Source organism: Sceloporus undulatus, chromosome 2 (assembly GCF_019175285.1).
Source record: "Sceloporus undulatus isolate JIND9_A2432 ecotype Alabama chromosome 2, SceUnd_v1.1, whole genome shotgun sequence".
Taxonomy (NCBI): domain Eukaryota; kingdom Metazoa; phylum Chordata; class Lepidosauria; order Squamata; family Phrynosomatidae; genus Sceloporus; species Sceloporus undulatus.
The window spans coordinates 14,315,614-14,338,330 of NC_056523.1; the positions used below are offsets into that span (position 1 = coordinate 14,315,614).

Below are 22,717 nucleotides of genomic sequence, written 5' to 3' on the forward strand. Positions count from 1 at the left end.
TCTTACTATTTATTATTAGTTTCTTCTAGTAAAAAAACACTGTTTCTGTATTTGATGAATTATTAGTCTGGGAAGGCTGCAATCCCAAATCAATTCCTGTTTTAAAAAAGAGGGGGCACCCGGAGTTGAACCAGGGACCTCTTGATCTGCAGTCAAATGCTCTACCGCTGAGCTATACCCCCAATACATACACCTGTATCACCTAAAGTCTCATTATGGATACTAGTTTTGCCACATGGTTCTCTTTCATGTTTTTATGAGTAATGCCCTCCCAGCATTATACCTACAGGAATCTCTTTCTATAATACAGTAACCAGTTAAGAACACTTGTTGTATCTCATGCATATGGAGTTATTAGGTCTATTCTGATATCATTTTTATGAAGTCCTTCCGCAGGTTATTCAACTGGAGTCTTAAAAGAAAAACAGGACTGAACATCCAACCCAATTCCCCCCAAAAGAGGGGGCACCCGGAGTTGAACCAGGGACCTCTTGATCTGCAGTCAAATGCTCTACCGCTGAGCTATACCCCCAGCACACAAACTAGCGTCAGCTAACATCAAATTATAGATACTGGTTTTGCCACATACAGTACTTAGTTCTCATTCATTACATTTATGACTAATGACTTTCCAACATTACACCTACAAGTAATCCTTTCTATAACAACCTCTTCTGGCAAGGGACAATCTACTGGACATTTATGCATTGCAAAGGGTTCTGGGATAAACCCTAGCCCAGTAGCTCCAGTCATGCATCTACACCTTTGGTGGGCTATGACGGAGGATGGGGGGCTTACATGGCACCACCAAAAGTCATTTGGAAGTTGTCAAATAATGTCACTAAACACTGGCTGCCACTGCTGAGCCTACCATCACTTTTGGAGGAAATCTAGTGGCAATGGTGTTTGCTTCTATGATGTAGGAGACTGGAGTGCCATCCTAATAATAATGATGATAATGATGTATATTTTTACCCAGCTCTCTTCAAGCCTCAAGATGGAATACTACCATAGATTAAAACACATATAATCATACAAACACTGCTAAAACACCTTAAAAATGTAACAACATAAATTAAAATATCCTACGGTAATTTAAAATTCATAATTTAAAATAGACCAGGTAGGGCTGCTGGAAGAGATAAGTCTTTAATACTACTTTAACTTCAGACAGCATATGTAGCCATCAGATCTTTCCCAGCACATTCCACAATCTAGGGGTGGCTGAAGAAAAAATCATCTGTGTAACAGCTGTCAATCTAGTTCTGGCCACCTAAGGTAGATGCCCCCCAGAGGCCCTGAGTGTTTGGAGTGGATTATATGGGAGGAAGCATAGGTAACTTGATCCCAAACCACATAGGGCTTTAAAAGTAGTAACCAATGCTATGTACTTTGCGCAGAAACTAACTGGCAGCCGGTGGAGCAATTTTAATATTGGTGTGATATGATCACTCTTAGATGTACCAGCAATCAATCTGGCTGCCATATTTTGAACTAACTGAAGTTTCCAAACTTGGTACAGAGGTAGCCCAATGTACAGCACATAACAAAAGTCCCGCTTTGAGGTTATGAGCACATGCACTACAATCTTTAGGTCCTCCAACTCTATGAAGGGGCACAGCTGGTATAACAGCTGAAGCTGATAGTAAGCACTCCAGGCCGTTGCATCTGAGTTGTGATTTGGAGCAACAGATCCAGGAGCACCCCCAGGCTGCAAACGCCATCTTTCAGTGGGAGCTTAACCCCATCCAGGACTGGTTGATACACCTCCAAACCCAGGTTAGGAGCCGTGACAGCAAGCACTTTGTCTGGATTCAGCTTCAATTTGCTTTTCCTCATCTAGCCCATTACCTCTCCCAGGCATTCATTCAGAGGATACACACTATCCTTAGCTGTCTTTGAAAACATGGAAAAATATATTTGTGTGTCATCAGCATACCGACAGCCCCCTGCCTCATGTGATGTATCCCAGTGATGCAAATGTTAAAAAGTATTGTAATATGCCATCCTACACTACAGGGTGAAGTTGAAGGCTTTCATGGCCAGCATCCATAGCTTTTTTTGTGGGTTTTTCAGGCCATGTTCTAGAAGAGTTTATTCCTGACATTTCACCAGCATCTGTGGTTGGCATCTTCAGAGAATGAAGATCTGAATATGCCAGCCACAGATGCTGGCGAAATGTAAGGAATAAGCTCTTCTAGAACATGGCCACATAGCCCGAAAAATCCACAAAAAACTACACTACAGAACCCATGGCACGAGTGCTGGTTCTGGCACACAACCCAGTCTGCAAGGACACACAGCAGTCACAGGAGATAAATGTGAGTAGGGGTCACACATGTGGCCCGGCTCCTACTTGAGGCCCAGTTTGCCCCAGGACAACTGGTCAGGGGCAAGGAAGGGCGGGGAGGCACGCATGGCTAGGCCAGGCCGGTTCCTTGCAGCAGCCCTTGTCCTGGGGCAAACCAGGCCTTGACAAGGAGCCAGGCCATGTGCAGGCCTTCCGGTTTGAAGTCCTGCCCCTTGCTATAGGATTCTAGGAACTGTAATTTTTTGCGGTTGTGTCCCTTCCAATCGTTTCCAAGTTATGGCAACCTTAAGGCAAATTTATCATGGGGTTTTCTTGGAAATGTTTGTTCAGAGGACATTTGCCACTGCCCTCCTCTGAGGCTGAGAGAGTGTGATTGTGTGATTCCTTGTTTCCTACTTATGACAACCTTAAAGTGAACTTATCCTGGGGTATCCTGGGGTTTCCTGGGAAGATTTCTTCAGAAGAGGTTTGCCATTGTCTTCCTCAGAGGCTGAGAGAGTGTGATTCCTTGTTCCCTATTTATGGCAATCTTGAGGCAAACCTATATTGGGGTTTTCTTGGCAAAATTTCTTCCGAGGAGGTTTGCCATTGTCTTCCTCTGAGGCTAAGACAGTGTGACAGTGTAATTGCTTGTTTCCTACTTATGGCGACCTTAAGGTGAACCCATCCTGGGGTTTTCTTGGCAAGATTTCTTCAGCGGGGATTTTTGCACTGCCTTCCTCTGAGGCTGAGAGAGTGTGACTTGTGTGTGTGGTGCCTTCAAATCATATCTGACTTATGGTGACTCTAAGGTGAAACTATCGTGGAGTTTTCAGATTCCGTCAGAGGGGGCTTTGCTTTTGCTAGCCTGAGGCTGAGAGAGTGTGCCTTGGGTTTTTCCTCTGGAAGTCCCACCCCCTAAAAGTCCTGCACCCAGCACCTGGTGATACCCAGTGCAGGAATGCCACTGAGTTTGGGCACTCAGTCTTTAAAAGGTTCACCATCACTGTCATAGATGTTTGAATCTGTGGATAAAGAATCTGTGGATACAGAGGTCTGACTATAGTCTTTTAATAAATTTTAATGTCTGTAAATTGTTTGTTTTTAAAATAAGTTATATTTATACAGTGGGGTTAGGTGAACAGGACCCCTGTGAAAGTGGAAAATCCACAAATAAAACATACACTTTTTATTTTTAACTTGAGGGAACATCTCTAGGAATTTCTAGGTCCTCCAGGGTAACTCTATGGTCAACGTCTAATGGATATTGACCACAGAATTATGCTGGAAGACCTACAAATGACCAGAGAAGTGTTTTCTTTAGGAATCTCTAGGTCCTCCATCACAACTCTATGGCCAACATCCAGCAGAGTGTTGCAGGAGGATCTAGCATTTACTCAAATCCGTGAATAATCAAATCCACATAAGTCAAATCCACAAATGTCGAGTGCTGACTGTACTTTTATTGAAGATTTGTATTGTTTTAAAACCTGTGTTGTTTCTAAGTATGTTGTTATCCGCCCTGAGTTCTGTTATTGGGAGAAAGGCAGGATATAAACGAATACAGGAGGTGTAGTAATAATATTTTTTTAAATTTTATTTTAAAAGAGGGGGCACCCGGAGTTGAACCAGGGACCTCTTGGATTGCAGTCAAACTGTCTACCGCTGAGCTATACCCCCTTGCGCAGTTTTCTTTCACAAGACTGCTCTTATGGCTACTGGTTTGGTCACTTGGTCCACTTTGATCTGCTTCCAGGACCACAGGTTTGTTCTCCAATAGCATCTGATGTCATTTGGGCATCCCAACAAACATAATTTACTCTCTTTTCTACATGCAGCTTAACTAGTTGTTGCTTTGGCCAAACTACTCTGTACCCGTTGTTCTACTGCATCTGGGTGACAGGGTGGATGTGTGATGGACCTTTCAGGTGCACTCATGCCATGGAGGGGCGCACAAGGAACCCAGACTCACACATCCTACAGTCTTACAGTCTATACGTCTGTCCAAGGCTGCATCGCATTGCAGCGAATATAGTATATACTCAACTATAAGTCAAAACCTCATGTATAAGTCGAGGGCAGGTTTTGGGGGCAAAATTATGGTTTTGATATGACTTGGATAAGTCAAGGGACCAATTGATCTCTTCTTTGATTAAATTACCAACTTGGTAGTGAAGGGAATGCTGTGGATTATAGTATATCTTGATTTCAGTAAGGCCTTTGACAAGGTTTCCATTTACATTCTTGCAAACAAGCTTGTAAAATGTGGACTAGACAAGGTAACTGTTACAGATTTATGGGGTCTTTGACCGGCGAACCCCAAAGGGTGCTCAAACCATGGCTCCTTTTCATCCTGGAGAGAAGTGACCAGTGGGGGTCCACACAGGCTCTGTCCTGGGCCCCAGTGCTATTCAACATCTTTATCAATGACCTGGATGACAGAATTGGGAGCATACTATCAAATTTGCAGTGACACCAAATTAGGAGGATAGCTAATACTCCAGAGACAGGATCAAGATTCAAATGACCTGATAGACTAGAAAGCTGGGCCAAAGCTAACAAAATGAAAATTCACACAGAGAAATGTAAGGTACTGCACTAGGCGGGGAAAAAATGAAATGCACAGCATATAGGATGGGAGACAACTTGCTGAATGAAAGTAATATGCGAAAAGGATCTAGGAGTCCAAGTACATGATAAGTTGAACATGATGTAACCGTGTGATGCGGCAGCTAAAAAGGCCAATGCAATTTTTAGGCTGCATCAAAGTATAGTGTCTAGATCAAGAGAAGTAATTGTGCCCTTATCTGCTCTGGTCAGGCCCACCTGGAAATTGTGTCCAATTCTGTGCACCACAATTCAAAAAGGACATTGAGAAACTGGAGCGTGTCCAAAGGAGGGCGACCTAAAATGGTGAAGGTTGGAACACCTTCCTATGAGGAGCGACTCAGAGAGCTGGGGATGTTTAGCCTGGAGAAGAAGAGAAATTAAGAGGTGATATATGATAGCCTGTTTAACTATTGTGAAAGGATGTCATTATTGAGGGGGAGCAAGCTTGTTTTCTGCTGCTCCAGAGAACAGACCCGGAACAATGGTGATGCAACTACCAGGAAAAGAGATTCCTGAAATTAGAGGAATTCCTGACAGTAAGGGCTGTTCGACAGTGGAACACACTCCCTCGGAGTGTTGTGGAAGTTCCTTCCTTGTAGGTCTTTAAACAGAGGCTGGATGGCCATCTGTTGGGGCTGCTTTGATTTGGATTTCCTCATGGCCGGGAGTGGACTGGATGGCCCTTCAGTCTCTTCAACTCATGATTCTATGGCGGGGTACAAACCGCCGCTTTGCAGCGCTCCCGCCGCCGCCATTTGCTCCGCGCGGGGAGCAGCAGCAGCCAAACCGCGCGACTCCTGCGAGGGAGCAAAAAAGAAGCTCATTCGGAGCTTTCTTCTTGCGGCGCTGTATGACGTCGCGAGGCGCCTGGCGCGGAACTCGCAAACGTCATAGGCGCCGGACACGTCTGGACGCTGGGCGTCCAGTACGTAAAGATGGCGGGCCCATGTAGAAGGTGCGCCGCCATCTGTACGCTATAGGATATCGTACTAGGTTAGGGGGGTGCGGAGGTACTATATGGCGGTGTGTATCCCGCCTATGATTCTATGATTCTATGATTAAAACTTAGGGACATGCAACAAAGGAAAACAATGCCAAAGAACCTACAAAATGATGGCAGGCATAACTATTTTGGCTCACATTAACAGCTGGATGGAAGAGACAGTAGAGGAAAGTCAGTGCTTCTAGGACAGATTGCACTCTGTGCAGGGGATGGTACCTTTTTTAGTAACAGTTAAAGTATTTACATTGGAAGTCGACCTAGGTTTTTGGAGTCAATTTTCGACTAAAATTTCTAGACTTATACATGAGTATATACAGTAATCTAGTTTGTGTGTTATTTGCCTTCAAGCCATTTCTGACAACTTATGGTCAGCCTAAGGCAACCCTATCACAGGGTTTTCTTGGAAAGTTTCATCAGAGGGGGTTTACCACTGCCATCCTCTAAGGCTGAGAGTGTGTGTCCCAGTGTGTTTTCATGGCCAAGCGGGGATTTGAAACCCTGCTCTCCAGAGTTATAGTCCAACACTCAAACCACTACACCAAGCTATCTCTAAGTTGGACCAAGCACAGATACTCATACTTCCCCTCCTGGATACAATAGGGCTGCAGCCGCACTGCAGAAATAATCAAAGTCGACACCACTTTAACTGCCATGGCTCAATGCTATGAAATTCTGGGAACTTTCGTTTCGTTCTTGGCACCAGAACTCTCTAACAGAGAAGGCTAAATATCTTTAAAAACTATAATTCCCAGAATTTCCTAGCATTGAGCCATGGAAGTTAAAGTTGTGTCAACTTGGATTGTTTCTGCAATGTGAATGCATCCTTATTTTTTCCAGGAGGGGAAGAATGAAGAGCTCTATTTGGTCCAAGGCCAAAGTCGCTGAACTTGCTGGGTGTCCACCACTCCCCTAGCATTAACTAAGAGTCTGGCCCTTTGGAAACAACCATGCCAATGATGCCTGCAGGTCTACATGCCCTTCCTGCCTAGCCTGCTCCTTACCTCAACTGCCCTCGCCAATCATTGAAATCCTGCTTGGGCAGCACAACAGCTGGACTTGAGTGAACAGCCAGTGGGAGGCGACTTTCCAGGTAGGCTGACTGGACCCACCAATCTGTGATCTGGGGCAAAGCAAAAAAGAATTAAAATTATCAGGGGAGGAGGATCAGAAAGATAAAGATCTTGTTCAAACATACCAGGATAATCTAGAATTGCGGAGCATCCTAAAACACATCAACACCCCAGAATTATAGCACTATTATTCTATTTTAGCTGCCAGGGTTCCCTCCTATGGATTCCTGAGATCTGCAGTTTTATAAAAGGGCATTTAGAATTTGAAAGCCAGCATGGCATAGTGGTTTGAGCTCTGGGCTGCGACTCTGGAGACCAGGGTTCAAATTCTCACTCAGCCATGGAAAGCCACTGGGTGACCTTGGGCAAGTCGTATTCTCTCAGCGTCAGAAGATGGCAGAAGCAAACCTCCACTAAACAAATCTTGCCAAAAGATAGGCCATGATAGGGTTTCCATAAGTTGGGAATGACTTGAAGGAATGGAACAAGTTAGAATTCTCAACCAGAGAGCTCTAGTGCCTCACCAAAACCCAAACCACAGGATTCCAAAGGATGGTGCCATGGGATATGCACTACAATTATGTACTATAAATGGGCGCATGGTTTATTATTTCAAACAAGGCTAAGGATGTGCAAGCTGCCTATCGACTTAGACTTTTCTCCATCCCACCAACATGAGGGGGAATCGTGCAACTCTTAAAATGATGCTGGGTTGCAAGTTCCAACAACCTGCACCCTTGGCTATGCCTTTCTATGTTTTAAATTTTGTATGTTTAAAATGTTAACTTTTTACTGTTTAATTAGGCTAGTTTATTTGTTTTTTAAAATGTTGTTTTAATGTGTTTTTATATTGGAAAAAATATAACTGTCATCCTTCGGCCTATGAGGGAGAGAATAGGCTGGCCCAGTTCCATCGGGGTTAGCCTGAAGAAAAAGGCTCCTTTCTCCTTAACTGTTATCCTTCGGCCTGAGAGGGAGAGAATAGGCTGGCCCAGCTCCATCGGGGCTAGCCTGAAGAAAGAGGCCCCTCCCTCCTTAACTGTCATCTTTTGGCCTATGAGGGAGAGAATAGGCTGGCCCAGCTCCATCGGGGTTAGCCTGAAGAAGAGCCCTCCCTCCAGTCCATCTGCCTTGGTCCAGGCCTCAGAGGGAGAGAAGAACTGCTGGACCTGATCCCCTCCCCCCCCCTCACCATTCCCTTCTCCTTTTGTATCATGTCTTTTTAGATTGTAAGCCTCAGGGCAGGGAACCATCTATTATCACTTCTGTTATAAGCCGCTTGGATTCCCAGTGATTGGGCGGCATATAAATACTATTATTATTATTGTTGTTGTTGTTGTTGTTGTTGTTGTTGTTGTGAGCTGCCTTGGGCCCTTTTTGGAAGAAAGGTGGGATAAAAATTAAATAAAATAAATACACTGGCTAGGGAGCTGTGTCCCAGAAGAGCTCTGAAAATCCCCCAGAAAGCCAAAAGCCACAAATCTACCAGATCCTAGAATCCCCCATGAGCTATATGATTTCTATTTCTGTGTTGAGCAAGCCAAGAACATCATCCCACCTCGATCCATGAGGAGAGGCGGGTAAAAAATAATAACAATAACAATTATTATTATTATTGTTTCAAAGTGGCTGGATGCTCCCTTCTCAGTGAGGCAGCAAATCTGTTCTGGGTAGTCAGCCTTCAGCATTTGCAGCTTTGACTTTTGTGGATTTGATTCTTCATGGATCTGATTAATATGTTCTCTCTAGGAATCTCTGGGTCCTTCGTCGTGACCCTATGGTCAATGTCCACCAGATGCTGTGCTGTAGGACCTAGAGATTTCTAGAGAGATTTCTCCAGGCATTTGCAGGTCCTCCAGAGCAATTCTATGGTCAGCATCTGGCTGTTGACCACAGAGTTGTGCTGTAGGACCTAGATTCCTAGAGGTGGTCTCTCAGGTTTATGCATTTGCAGTTTTCCCGCTTTCGTGGGGTTCTATGCCCCAAGCCGCAGCAAAAGTGGAGGGCCCACTGTACTGTAGAGGAGCTAAATAAGGTGATGAACCTATTTTGGAGACAGGGTTCAACATTTTGACAGGGCTCCTCTAAAACCTCAAAGGGATACACTACTGACCCCAATGGCACAGAAGCCACCAGAGTTACCATGCCAAGGGCCAAGGCATGATCCTGGCAGTACAGATGAAGGCGCAGGTTGCTTATTTGTGACTTAGGTCTCTATGTTCCAAAACACACTGCAGAAATGATCCAGTCTGAGACCACTTTAACTTCCCTGGCTCAGTGCTAGTAGTTTATTGTGGCGTCAAAGCTCTTTGACAGATAAGGTTAAATGTCTCACAAAACTGTAATTCTCAGAATTCCCTAGTATTGAGCCATGGCAGTTAAAGCGGATTATTGTGTCCTAGACCTATGTTTTATCCTTTTTGCAGATTCCCAGGGACCGATCTCTCACCCAGTTCTCCATGCGAGCCGCCCTTTGCTGGAGCCGGGCTTGTAGCCGCTCCCCTTCACCTCCCGGTGCCTCGAACTCCATCACCAGCTGCTGTGTCTGCTCCAGTTCCTCCAGGCTCACCAGGGGCTCCACCGAGCGCAGGTACCGGGCCATGGTTTGGGCCAATGGCGGCAGGGGTTGGCGCGGAAGGGGAAAAGACGACGCATTTCTGCAATGGAGCACCTGGAATGGGGGGGGAAAAGGGCCACTTTGAAACAAGCCATTCACTTCTTCTTGCACAATATACATGTTGCAAGCTTTCAAAGGTCCACTGGCTTCTTCATCTGGCAAGGTGTGCATTTTGGTTGGTCCCATAAAGGTATCACTGTTTGGTGGATTTTGGACATTATTGAATTTGTTATATGGGCAACACTGCTACTCCTAGATACTTCCTCTCAGGGATGGGAAATGTAAGATTTTTTATTTGTTTAAACCATTTTTTTACATTAATGTTTAAATGGGAAAAAAATGAATCCTGTTATTAGTACTGTGACACATTCTTTTATGTATTAGAAAGCTTGATCAACCATATTTAATGGGGATTCGAACCCTAGTCTCGAGAGCTTTAGTCCAGTGCTCAAACCACTACACCATACCATCTCCCAGCTGGATCTTGTTACCAGTGTAAAATTATGTAAATGGAAAGCATTTCTTATTATTTCATTTTGCATAATTTATTCCTCTGTTACTAAACCCATTCTTCTGCTTAATCCAGTGTGTGGCAGAAAGGTTAACAATGTGGAAGCTCCACCCCAGTTGGAAATCTGACTTAGCTGGGTTTTCTCCTTCTGAGGTTTCAGCATGGATTGTCCCCACACCTCTTTCAAACATATTTGAACAGGCTGCGTCTCCCTTATCTGAAAATCTAAATTCCAACATGCTCCAAAATCCAAAACGTTTTTCATGGGCTGCTAAGATAGCAACACTTTTGCCTTCTGATGGTTCAATGTACACAAACTTAAAAATATTGTATACAATTACCATCAGGATGTGTGTACTGTATATGATGTACGGTATATAGAAAAAAATGAATTTCATGTTTAGACTTTGGTCTCATCTCCAAGATATCTCATTATGTACGTTTTTAATTAGAGACAAGAGCCATGCGCTCTGAGATGGTCAACTAAAAGCCCAATGTGTGTCGGCCTTAATAAGAAAAAGCCTTCTTCAGGGGGCCTTCAATAGAAATCACTGGATCTGAGAACACTCTCAAAACACAGGACCATTGATTATAGGAAGCCAGATTGCACACACCACACTCTCTCAGTCCTGCTCAGTTCCTTGGAATTTAAAGGTGTATCTTGGAGACCAGGGTTCGATTCCCACATCAGCCATGGAAACCTACTGGGAGACCTTGGGCAAGTCACTCTCTCTCAGCCTCAGGGGAAGGCAAGGGCAAACCTCCTCTGAACTAATCTTGCCTAGAAAAAAACTTAAGAGTTGAAATTAAGTCAGAAATTATTTGAAGGCACACAAGACACACATATAACATTGCAGAAATAAAGCAGTCTGACGCCATTGTAATTGCCACGGCTCCATCCTGCAGAATCCTGGGATGTGTGGCTGTCAGAGAAGGTGAGGACTTTGCAAAACTACAAATCCCAGCTTCCATAGGATGGAGCTTTGTTGTTGTTGTTGTGTGTCTTCAGGTCATCCCCCTACCATGGGGTTTTCTGGGCCTGAGAGTGTGCCCAAAGTCACCCAGTGGGTTTGAATGGCTGAGTGGAGAACAGCATCCTGATCTCCAGAGTCATTGTCCAACACTCAAACCATTACAACACACTGGCTCCGAGTGCATTGATAATGGAGAAATTTGTGAAAAGTATCATAACAATGTGGCAGAATGGTTTGAGTGTCGGACTATGACTCTGGAAGCCAGAGTTCGATTCTCAGCTCAACCATGGAAATTTACTGGGTGACAATAGTTTTTTGTGAGTTTTTCAGGCTATGTGGCCATGTTCTAGAAGTGTTTATTCCTGCTGTTTTGCCAGAATCTGTGGCTGGAATCTTCTCTGAAGATGCCAGCCAAAGATGCTGGCAAAACATCAAGAATAAGCTCTTCTAGTACATGGCCACACAGCCTGAAAAACCCACAATAAACTATGGATGCCGGCCATGAAAGCCTTCGACTTCTTACTGGGTAACCTTGGGCAAGTCACACTCTTTCAGCCTCAGGGGAAGGCAATGGCAAAGCTCCTCTGAACAAATCTTGCTAAGAAAACTGCATCATAGGATTGCCATAAGTCTAAAAGAAGGCACAGGACACACACAAACATGACGTAACAATAAGCATAATTGTAGAATTCAAAGACTAATATAGCTGTGTTAGTGCAGAAAATCAATATGCAAAGTTGCTACAAGATCCCTTTGCACACTAATAAACATCCTTTTTTTTCCTTTTGTGATAATCTTTTTTTCTTTTGTTATCAGAAATGTTATTTTCATGCCTGTCTGATATGAAGTACGCAACAGTTGAATGTATTCAATTTTATAATAAAAAGTATTTATTTTTTAAAAAACCAAAAACACATCTTTGTGGCTGTGGCCTTCAAATAGCTTCTGACTTAGGACAACCCTCAGGTCGGTGACCCTTTTTCTTTTGCAGGATCTGTTCAGAGGGCTTTGCCTTCCTCTGAGGCTGAGACAGTGTGACTCAGCCAAGGTCACCCAGTGGGCTTTTGTGGCTGAGTAGGACTTCAAACCCTAGCCTCCAGAATTGTAGTCCAGGTCCAACCCACAAACTATTACAACCATGCTGGCTTCTTAGCATGGACCTGCAGCCTTTCAAGCGGTATAAATCTGCATCAGGTATGCAGTTTAGATTCACCTTTCCTTCAGAGTAGGCTAGATAGGATCCCAGCCCTGAGCCCATGCTCACCCCCTGGAAAAGACCAGCCAAAAGTCTCTGCTGGGATCTCCATCTTCCCTCTGCAAACGCCTCTGCCTGCACGTCCACAGATGGTTGCAAAAAACACACCACTCCTTTTGCATGCATCAGGATTTGCACCCCAGAAAGGAGCTGGCACTCACCATCGACCTGGAACCCTGGCTTTTCTTGCAGCCCCAGGGCCTCCACACCAGCCTCCACCTCCCCATGGCCAGGGGCCCATGCAAAGCTTTAGGAGAGCTTGCAAAAAGGCTGCTGGCTTTCCAAGGGAGTTGCTCCTCGTGGAGGGAAGGGGGAGAGATTTAGGAGGTCGGCTTGACCCGGTTGCAAATGTTTGTCACTTCCTGAATCAAAGAGGAAGCACTGGAAAAGGGGGGTTGTACTTCCTTCCGCCGCCCCCTCCCTTTCTTTGTGCAAATTGGTGCAAGGTTTCCGCCACCTGTGGCTTCCACCATTGCAAGAGAGGAGCTGCTCCCTCTCTTTGCTTGCTTGCAAAAAATCAGAAACATCTTTTCAAGTAGGTCGCCCAAAGTAGGTTGCACAAAGCTGCCAACAAGTAGCTTGGCAGCATTTCCCTGCAGCAGAGCAGCCCTGCTTCCTCTTTCCCCCCTGGAGCAAATGGACAGCAGCATCCCATTCCCAAATCCACAATACCTTTATTGGAACAACCAAAAGGCACATTAGACATGTGCATTGCCCTGTATGCAATATAGCATTTCCTGTGGTTATTTGCAGGTGCATTACGCATTGTAAACCTTTCCACCAAAGTCCAAGAACACCCCAAATCCACAAAACAGTGGATAGCTTTACTGGAACAAACAAAAGGCACATTCTACATGTGCATTGCACAGGATACAATATTGCGTTTCCTATGGTTAGTTGCAACTGCGTTACATATTCTAAACATATTCATCAGTCCAAGAACATCCCAGATCTACAAAACAGTGGATACTTTAATATAAACAACCAAAAGGCACATTATGCACATGCGTTGCACAGTATACAATATATCATTCCCTATGGTTATTTGCAGCTACGTTACATACTGTGAACCTATCCAGGGGTAGTTGTGTTGGCCATATAGCAAAGTCCAAGAACATCTCAAATCCACAAAACAGTAGACACCTTTATAGGTCCAACCAAAATACACATTATACATGTGCGTTACACAGTATACAATATATCAGTCATGGTGAACCCACAAGGACACATCCAATGTGGGTTTTTTTTAACTATAAAAATCTATTTCCTTCTTGATCCCCTAATTTCCCCCCGTATACAATCTACCCTGATGAAGAGTCTTGGGAAGATTGGAATTGTGTACGCTTTCGTCATATACAGAGTGATTAAAAAAGAATAGTGTAAAACCAAATAAGAATAACTTTAGTTTTGCACCATTCTTTTTGTATCACCTGGTACTATTTTGGTTGGACTAAATAAAGATATCGCCCAACTGTGGTTTCTGGTTTTAGGGTAAACATTGAGTCCAAAATCTAAAATTACCCTAAATATATGGGAATTATGAGTTATGAGTAACCTAAATAAATAAATGAAATACTAAGAAGTCTGTATGGTGTGGTATAAGAGAAGGTCGATCCACGGGTAACTCCATGACTTATTGCACCGGGTGACACCAAGCCTAGTTACATCACTTCTTAATTTTTCCCCTCCTAACAGTACTGACAGCATTTTTCTGGGTTTTTCAGGCTACATGGGCATGTTCTAGAAGAGTTTACTCCTGACATTTCACCGACATCTGTGGCTGGCATCTTTAGAGAATGCATTCTCCAAAGATGCCAGCTATAGATGCTGGCAAAACATCAGGAATAAACTCTTCTAGAACATGGCCACATGGCCCGAAAAACCTACAAAAAACTATGGATGCCGGCTATGAAAGCTTTCGACTTCACATTAGTACTGCCAGCATTAAATAAACACTGTCTGCTGTTGTGTGCAGGTTGAGATTTGCTCAGAGCACTGTTATTTGGGGACAAATTATCATCAACTGAGCCTAAGCAGCACCTGCCCATAGTTCAGATATGCCTCCCGGTTCTCTTCCTCCTTAGTATTCAGTAGAGGTGCATGGGAATGCTTATTTGCTTAAGTAATTATGCCTTTGCTAATCAAAGGGAAGAGGGACAAAACACTTAAGTTCCATTCCTTGATGAAATCCTGCATGGGAAGCGATGGATTATTTGTGGAAAATACTGGCAGAGACACTGAGGATGCTTCAGTGAAAGGCCAGGGTTAACAACGGACAGGGCTACTGTATTTTGCCTATGTTTCCTTCTCAGTTCTGCACTCTCTCCTCCAATGTGTACAACTCTAGGTAACCTTCCATCCATCTGATGAAGTAGGCTGTATTTCATAGGTGTGTCCACAATAATAAATGGTTTCCCTGTAAAGTGCCATGGAAACTCTTTCTGTTGAATCGTCAGTGTTTCTTAGTGAAATTCAGGCTGAATCTGCACTGCAGAAATAATCCCGTTTGACACCACTTTATCTGCCATGCTTAATGCTATGGAAATATGGGAATTGTAGTTTGTTGTGCCCCAGAGTTCTCTCACAGAGAAGGCGAAATGTCTCACAAACCTACAGTTCCCAGTGTGTTTGGGACCTTAATGTCTCACAAAACTACAATTCCCAGAATACCATAGTACTGGGATGAATCCTGAGGCTGCGTCTTGAATATGCAATAAAATCCTTGGTTTATCCTGGATCTGCCTATGAGTGATTCCTGCCTTTGAATTTTTCCCGTTTCAATCTTTCTACAATGTAATTAAAAAAAAAAAACTTTACTAGGCAGATACATGGATAAGTTGACCTGAACATCTAACACCAAACCATCATGTGCAGCAAAGGATTCTGGGGCATTTCCTAAAGGACAAACACAGTTCATACGAGGCTCTCTGGTTTGGCCTGTTCAGTCTTGTCATTAACGTGAATGAACCAAGAATGTGACCTTGTCTAATGTACACACCCAACATTCCTCTGCACAACTATGTGTTGCAGTACAGTCATGACAGATGTCGAACAAGCTTTCTTTCCGGGTTACTCTTTTTGTCATAACTGACCTTTCTCATTGAGAAACACTAAGCTTCTCCGAAATGACAGTACTGAAATATTACACAGCTGCTGCATCTAGTACATTGTTTGAGTGTTGGAGCAGAAGCGGATATTCAGGTTTGGATCCCATCCTGGTTGTCAAGCTTGGTAAGACCAATTACTGTTTCCATAACAGCGAACATTTCACAGATGAAAACTGACATATGTGGCCAAGCAACATCAGAGTGTGGTCAAGATGGCAAAAGTTATTGATGAGGTAGAACACACAAGCTATGAAAGGCTGCAGCGGTTTGCTTTTGCCTGAACCTACTGGAAAAAAATATTATGTCCGCTGTTCTCTTTTCCACTCTGCTGAGTTAATAGTGTGCAAATTATTTTTGAATTCAGCTTGCAGCAATAGAAACAGAGGAGGAGGAGGGGAGAGAAACTGGGATATTTTAAAAGCAGCTGAACCAGCAAGATGACAGAAGATTAACCAGGATTGTCCTTGTCAGATCAAGACAGTTGGAGGCCACATATCTCTCCGGCTAACCTATCTCACAATGTTGTGAAGATAAACTGGTTTGGTGGAAGGAGAATCCGGCACCCACCCTGACCTTGTAGGAGGAGGCAAAGTGGAATCAAAATAGTGCTAATAATTATTTACAGGTTATTCCCACCCTTCTTCCTATGAACTCATGCTCTTTCACAATATTAAGCTTGGTCACTCAGGCTTTGACTTCTTAGTTGTGCCATCCCAGTAATGTCGATTTGGATGGCAGATACAAGAGACTGGGACTTTTAGGTTTTGGCCCCGTATATATTAAACTTCCTCCGTGAAAGGTATGATTGATTCCTGTCCTATTTGCTTGGAGGGCACTAAACACTTTTCACCTAACTTTGGTTAAAATTATGACTTAATTTAAGACTATCAATATATGCTCTATATTATATTGTGATAACAATTTAATGGCTTTGTTTGTATTGCTTGTCTGGGTTGGGAATTGTGTTTTGCTGCTGTTCTTAATTTTAAAATAAAACAGTGTCTTGGGTTTTCATTTTTTTAATGATTCTGATTTTAACCCACTTTGAGGAAACATATGTTTCTATCAAGAAATTATAATAAAATTACAAAGTAAATAATTAGATAGCACAACAAAGGTCTGATAAAGAGAGTGTCTCAAGGGTATCTTTTGGGCTCAGATTTAAATTCAGATCTGCTTGGGCCTATTCCAGTGCCCTAACCACTATTTGAAGGATGGTTATATCCTTATATGAGCCTATTCAGCCTCTAAGATCTTCAGGAGCCACTACCTACTCTTGTTTGCTGGGCACAAGAGAGAGGGCCTTCTTGGTGACTACTCCCAGACTTTAGATCTCCCGCCTTGCTCTCCTTTTTTATTCCTTCTGACTCTTAGGAATTGACTTTGATGGGCTTTGAATGGCATGCTGTGCAGTTGTGTTTATTTTTAATATTGCCTTTTAATTAATTTTAAATAGTTTTAACTCTATAAATTGCTTTAAAATAACATTTGTATAATTTGTTGTTGATGTTTTTGTATGATTTTGCTGCTAATTGTAATCTTCTAGATTTAAGTCAACTTGTTATCAACAACCTTGCCAAGGTTTTGCAAACATAGGGCTGCAATTTCCCACTGAGAAGTAGTACCTATCGATCTACTTGCATTTGCATGCTTTTGAACTGCTAGGTTGGCAGAAGCTGGGACTAGTGATGGGAGCTCACCCCATCATGCGGCACTCAGGCCTCGAACTGCCAACCTTTTGATCTACCGATCATCAGAATTAGTGTCTTAACTACTAAGCCACTGTATCCCGGCAGAAAGGCTGATATAGGTGAATAATAATAATAGGAATATTCAACACTTCTTTAAAGCTATACTTGTACTTGTGTACTTGCATGTGTTCCAAGCCTATTCAGCCCCATTCGCCTGCCTCTCTGTCATCTTCAAACTGTTCCCTGCTCTTTTACAGCTCCTTCAGCAACCAGCTCTTTGACATTTCCTACTTGACAACCTCTTCCCAGCCTCAGCTTGTTTGCCCAGCAAACATGCTTTGTGCAGCTGACTCTACCCTGCTTGTAACACGGCTGTTCTTGGTGAAGGATGATAAACCTCTTAGGAGAAAGGTCACCTTTGGGACTTTTTTGTGGTTAGCTCTGATGCTGGCATGGGGACCTTGTGGTCTTCCAGATGCAGTTGTTATCTTGGCAGGGACAGTCCCAACTGATCCTTTGCCACCCCACTTTTCCAGCTGCTTTTAACATGTCCCAGGCTGCATCTACGTTACAGAACGAATACAGTTTGACACCGCTTTAACTCTCTGACACCAGAACTCTCTGACAGAGAAAACCAAATAGCTCACCAAATTATAGATCTCAGAATTCTGTAAGATGGAGCCATGACAGCAGTTTAAGTGGTGTCAAACTGCGTTGACTTTACAGTGTGGAAAAAGCCTCCACGAATTAGTTAAAAGTGCAAAAGTAGTTTGTACTGGATGAACTCAGCAGATGGGAGAAAACAGGAGGAGGCAAAACCTGCCTTTCCTTGTAAACTTAGGCAAAAGAAAGCTGTTGCAGTGTCTCCTAACTTGTGTTTTCTTACTTATTAACCACATTTGCCATTGACCACATTTGCTTGGTCACATATGTCCTCATTTTCATCTGTGAAATGTATGAGGGTCGCCCCCCAAAAGTATTAGGCCTCACTGGCTTTTTGCCGAAACGAAGAAACTCTGGTTAATGTTGTGATTGTCAAGACCTCTTTTGGAAATGGTGGGAAGACCTCCTTCTGATAGACAGTATATTAACATCCAAAATCCACGGAACAGTGATACCTTTATTTGACCAACCAAGATGCACAAAAACCATGCACACTTTCCGAACCCCACAGGATTCTTCATCAGACAAAGGTGTTAAAAAGTATACAGGAGATAATATATATATAAAAATAGCAAGGTTAGTCACAGACCTGCATTTTGTCAAGATGTTTTGATCCGTTGCTCGGTGTTGAGAAGGTGTGGAGGGATAGCCATGCAGGTTCTGGGGGAAATGAAAAGACAAACAAATGGGTCCTTGATCAGATCAAGTACTCAGCTTGTTGGGGGGAATTATGTTACACTTTGTAAACAGCTTAGTACATTGATAAGCAGTTCAGATAGTAAGCAGTACTTGCTATTGCTATCAAACCTGAACTCTCCCTGGAGGCCAGGATGACGAAACTGAGGCTGTCGTATTTTGGCCACATCATGAGAAGGCACTATTAATTAGAAAAGACAATAATGCTGGGAAAAGTGGAAGGCAGCAGTAGAAAGAGAGGAAGACCACAGGTCAAATGGCTAAACTCAATCTGGGAGGTTACTGGCCTGAGTTTACAGGACCTGAGCACAGCCATGGAGGACAGGGGGGCTTGGAAAGGCCTCACCAATGTTAAACATAAAGACAACAAAAATAAAGATCACAGAGGATTTGCATACATTAGGAATGGGAATGGCGGCCCTGAAAGGACTAGAAAAGATCCCAAAGTGCAAAGATATACAGCTGAAGTTAGAATCGTCCAAGCTATTGTATTCCCCACCATCATGGAGGGATGTGAGAGCTGGACAGTGAAGGAAAATTAATTGAGTCCCTGTACTGGGAGGAAGGCAGGATATAATAATAATAATAATAATAATAATTTAATTGTCTAATTGGTTTTTTTTAACTTTGAATGTTTTATACTGTTTTAACTTAGACTGTTTTAAATTTGTTAGCGGCCTGTACTGGGAGAAAGGCAGGATATAAATAAAGAGAATAATAATATCTAGGGGTAGCCATGTTGGCCATATAGCAAATCCAATAACATCCAAACAACGATACCTTCATGAGGCTAACCAAAATGCACAATTACATGTTGCAAGCTTTTGAAGTCACACTGGCTTCTTCATCAGGAAAACAGGAGGAAAAAAGATTGGAAGATGTTGGTCATAGGCCTGCATTTTCTGTTTCGGGTCTTAGTAATAACCTATTTAGTATTATTTTAGAGATACTTTAATCATTTAATGTTGTTGTTTTAGATTGTACGCCGCCACTTGATAGGTTTTAATCCTTTTTGACCCTTACTATGTAAAGTGCTGGGCAAACTTTATGGTGCTCTATAAATAAATGTTAATAAATTAATAATAATAGAATCATAGAATTGTACAGTTGGAAGAGACCACAAGGGCCATCCAGTCGCCATGCAGGAACTCTTAATCAATAATAATAATAATAATAATAATACATTTCAGATGATACCATGCAAGACCAAATAGAAAAAAAAACACTTTGGGAGATAGGTGGCAGTGGCACAGAAATGAAAAGAAATAAATGAAAACAAATATAAGGATGGGGGACACCTGGTTGAATGAGACAACATGTGAATGGAATCTAGGGGTCCTAGTAGACCACAAATTGTACATGAATCAACAGTGCGATGCAGCAGCTAAAAAGCCAATGCAATTTTATGCTGCATCAATAAAAGTATAGTGTCCTAGATCAAGGGAAGTTGCCACTCCATTCTGCCTTGGTCAGGCCCCACCTGGAATATTGTGTCCAGTTCTGGGCGCCACAATTCAAAAAGGACATTGAGAAACTGGAGCGTGTCCAAAGGAGAGTAACTAAAATGGTGAAAGGTCTGGAAACCATGTCCTATGAGGAATGACTGAGGGAGCTGGGGATGTTTAGCCTGGAAAAGAGAAGGTTAAGAGGTGATATGATAGCCTTGTTTCAATACTTGAAGGGATGTCATAGTGAGGAGGGAGAAAACTTGTTTTCTGCTGCTCCAGAGACTAGGATCTGAAGCAATGGATACAAGCTCCAGAAAAAGAGATTCCACCTCAACATTAGGAGGAACTTCCTGACAGTAAGCGCTGTTCAGCAGTGGAACAAACTCCTTCCTCGGAGTGTAGTGCAGTCTCCTTCCTTGGAGGTCTTTAAACAGAGTCTGGATGGCCATCTGTCAGGGATGCTTTGACTGAGAGTTCCTGCATGGCAGAATGGGGTTGGACCGGATGGCCCTTGTGGTCTCTTCCAGCTATATGATTCTATGATTCTATGAAAACAAAGAAATCCATACAAATGGCCAGGTCTCTCTCTGTCTCTTCCTTTGATTGGGGCAAGGAGAGGGGCAATGGAACGTTGGGTGACCGTTGCTAGGGACGCCTGAGCGGTTGCCAGGGATGGAACGCGGAGGGAGGGAGCGAGGGAGCTTTGCCGGATCTGACGCGCGCGCTGCTGCTGCTGCTTGCTGCACGCGAAGCGAAATAAACAAGGGAAAGGAGCGAGCATAGAGAGATCAGCTGGAGGAGAGAGAGAGGAAGGGGGCAGGGAGGCGGATGCCGCTGCTGCTGGTGGTGCTTTGAGCCAGGCACAAGCTCCCATGGCCCCAGTGGGATGGAGGCTGACTAAACAGGCTGAGCACTAAGAAGGAGAAGGAGGAGAAGAGAAGCTCCAGGACTGACTGGGAGGTGAGCAGCAGCAGGAGGGAGGAAGGAAGGAGAACTTGGGGGGAATGAATGGCTTGGGAAGTCTGGGGAGGAGGAGTGGAAAGGCAAGGATGGGGGCCTCCTCAGGCTTTCTACAGAGGGAAATGCCTGGGGATATATGTAACTCTGTGTGTGTGTTTGTGTGTGTGTATATATATATATATATATATATATATATAGAGAGAGAGAGAGAGAGAGAGAGTTTATATGCATATATATGTAAGTTTAGGTGTATATATACATATATAAATATATGTGAGTGTGTAAATATATATATATATATAGAGAGAGAGAGAGGGAGGGGGCTTGTTTATATGTTTATATGTATGTATGTTTATGTGTATATATACATATATAAATGTTTATGTGTGCGTATATATAGTGTATGTTTATATGTTTATATACATATGTGTGTGTGTATATGTTTGTATATATATATATATATATATATATCTATATGTTTGGGTGTGTATATATGTGTGTGTGTGTATTTGGGGGTATATATACACATATATAAATATATGTGTGTTTGTATACATATATATATATATATGTATGTGTATGCTTATATGTATATATATATATATACACACACACTCAAATACACACACACACATATATATGCATATATACATATATATAAAGGCATATATATGTGATTGTGTGTGTGTATATATATATATGTATGTTTGTGTGTATATATATACACATGAGTGTGTGTGTGTGTTTTCTCCCTCAGAAGAGCCTAGATATCTGCAGGGTGTGTGCATCTACACTGAGGAAATAATTCAGTTTGGCACCACTTTTTAAGTGCTGTAGTGCCATCCTGTGGAAACCTGGGATTTGTAGTTTGTACAAGGTCCGTAGCCTTCCCAGCCAAAGGCTACGCAGGATATGCGATTTTAAGCTGCATCAATAGAAGTATAGTCTCTAGATCAAGGGAAGTCATAGTGCCTCTCTATTGTGTTTTGGTCAGGCCCCACCTGGAATATTGTGTCCAGTTCTGGGCACCACAATTCAAAAAGGACATTGAGAAACTGGAGCGTGTCCAAAGGAGGGCAACTAAAATGGTGAAGGGTCTGGAAACTATGCCCTATGAGGAACGACTTAGGGAGCTGGGGATGTTTAGCCTGGAGAAAAGAAGGTTAAGAGGTGATATGATAGCCCTGTTTAAATATTTGAAGGGATGTCATATTGAGGAGGGAGCAAACTTGTTTTCTGCTGCTCCAGAGAACAGGACCTGGAACAATGGATGCAAACTGCAGGAAAAGAGATTCCACCTAATCATTAGGAGGAACTTTCTGACAGTAAGGACTGTTCGACAGTGGAACAAACTCCCCCAGAGTGTAGTGGAGTCTCCTTCCTTGGAGGTCTTTAAGCAGAGGCTAGATGGCCATCTGTTGGGGATGCTTTGATTTGGATTTCCTGCATGGCAGGGGGTTGGACTGGATGGCCCTAGTGGTCTCTTGCAACTCTATGATTCTATGATTCTATAAAAGGGGGCTGGTATCTCACTGAACTACAAATCCCAGGGCTCCATGGGATGGAACCATGGCAGTTAAAGTGGCGTCAAAGTGCCTTGTTTCTACTGTGGAGATGCACCCACAGCGTGGAAGAGGAAAATCAGATACGTGTCCTTTGTGATTAATATTAGATATCTAAATGTATATATCAAAGGTCCAAAACACACTGCAGAAATAACCCTCTCTGAGATCGCTTTAGAAATAGTCCAGTTCCTGTAGAAATAATCCAGTTCGAGACCACTTTAACTGGCTCAATGCGAGGGAATTCTGGAAACTAGTTT

The 22,717-nt window shown here is 43.1% G+C and overlaps 2 protein-coding genes and 2 non-coding genes across 4 annotated transcripts in view; 1 reads left to right on the forward strand and 3 right to left on the reverse strand.

Moving 5' to 3' along the window:
- LOC121921279 (carnitine O-acetyltransferase-like) overlaps window positions 1–12,681 on the reverse strand; it is a 55,148-nt gene extending 42,467 nt beyond the window's left edge. The window contains exons 1-3 of the mRNA XM_042449114.1: window positions 12,492–12,681; window positions 9,423–9,644; window positions 6,905–7,023 (exon numbers count right to left, since the gene is read on the reverse strand). Of these exons, the coding sequence (XP_042305048.1) occupies window positions 6,905–7,023; window positions 9,423–9,644; window positions 12,492–12,557 (407 nt within the window). The 5' untranslated portion in view covers window positions 12,558–12,681. The remainder of the gene's footprint in view (window positions 1–6,904; window positions 7,024–9,422; window positions 9,645–12,491) is intronic.
- TRNAC-GCA lies at window positions 111–182 on the reverse strand. The gene has a single exon. It is a non-coding gene; the product is annotated as a tRNA-Cys (tRNA).
- TRNAC-GCA lies at window positions 461–532 on the reverse strand. The gene has a single exon. It is a non-coding gene; the product is annotated as a tRNA-Cys (tRNA).
- Window positions 12,682–20,698: 8,017 nt separating the features above from the next.
- PPT2 (palmitoyl-protein thioesterase 2) overlaps window positions 20,699–22,717 on the forward strand; it is a 48,186-nt gene continuing 46,167 nt past the window's right edge. Inside the window, exon 1 of the mRNA XM_042449122.1 lies at window positions 20,699–20,895. The gene's annotated coding sequence lies outside the window, so the exon portion shown is untranslated. The remainder of the gene's footprint in view (window positions 20,896–22,717) is intronic.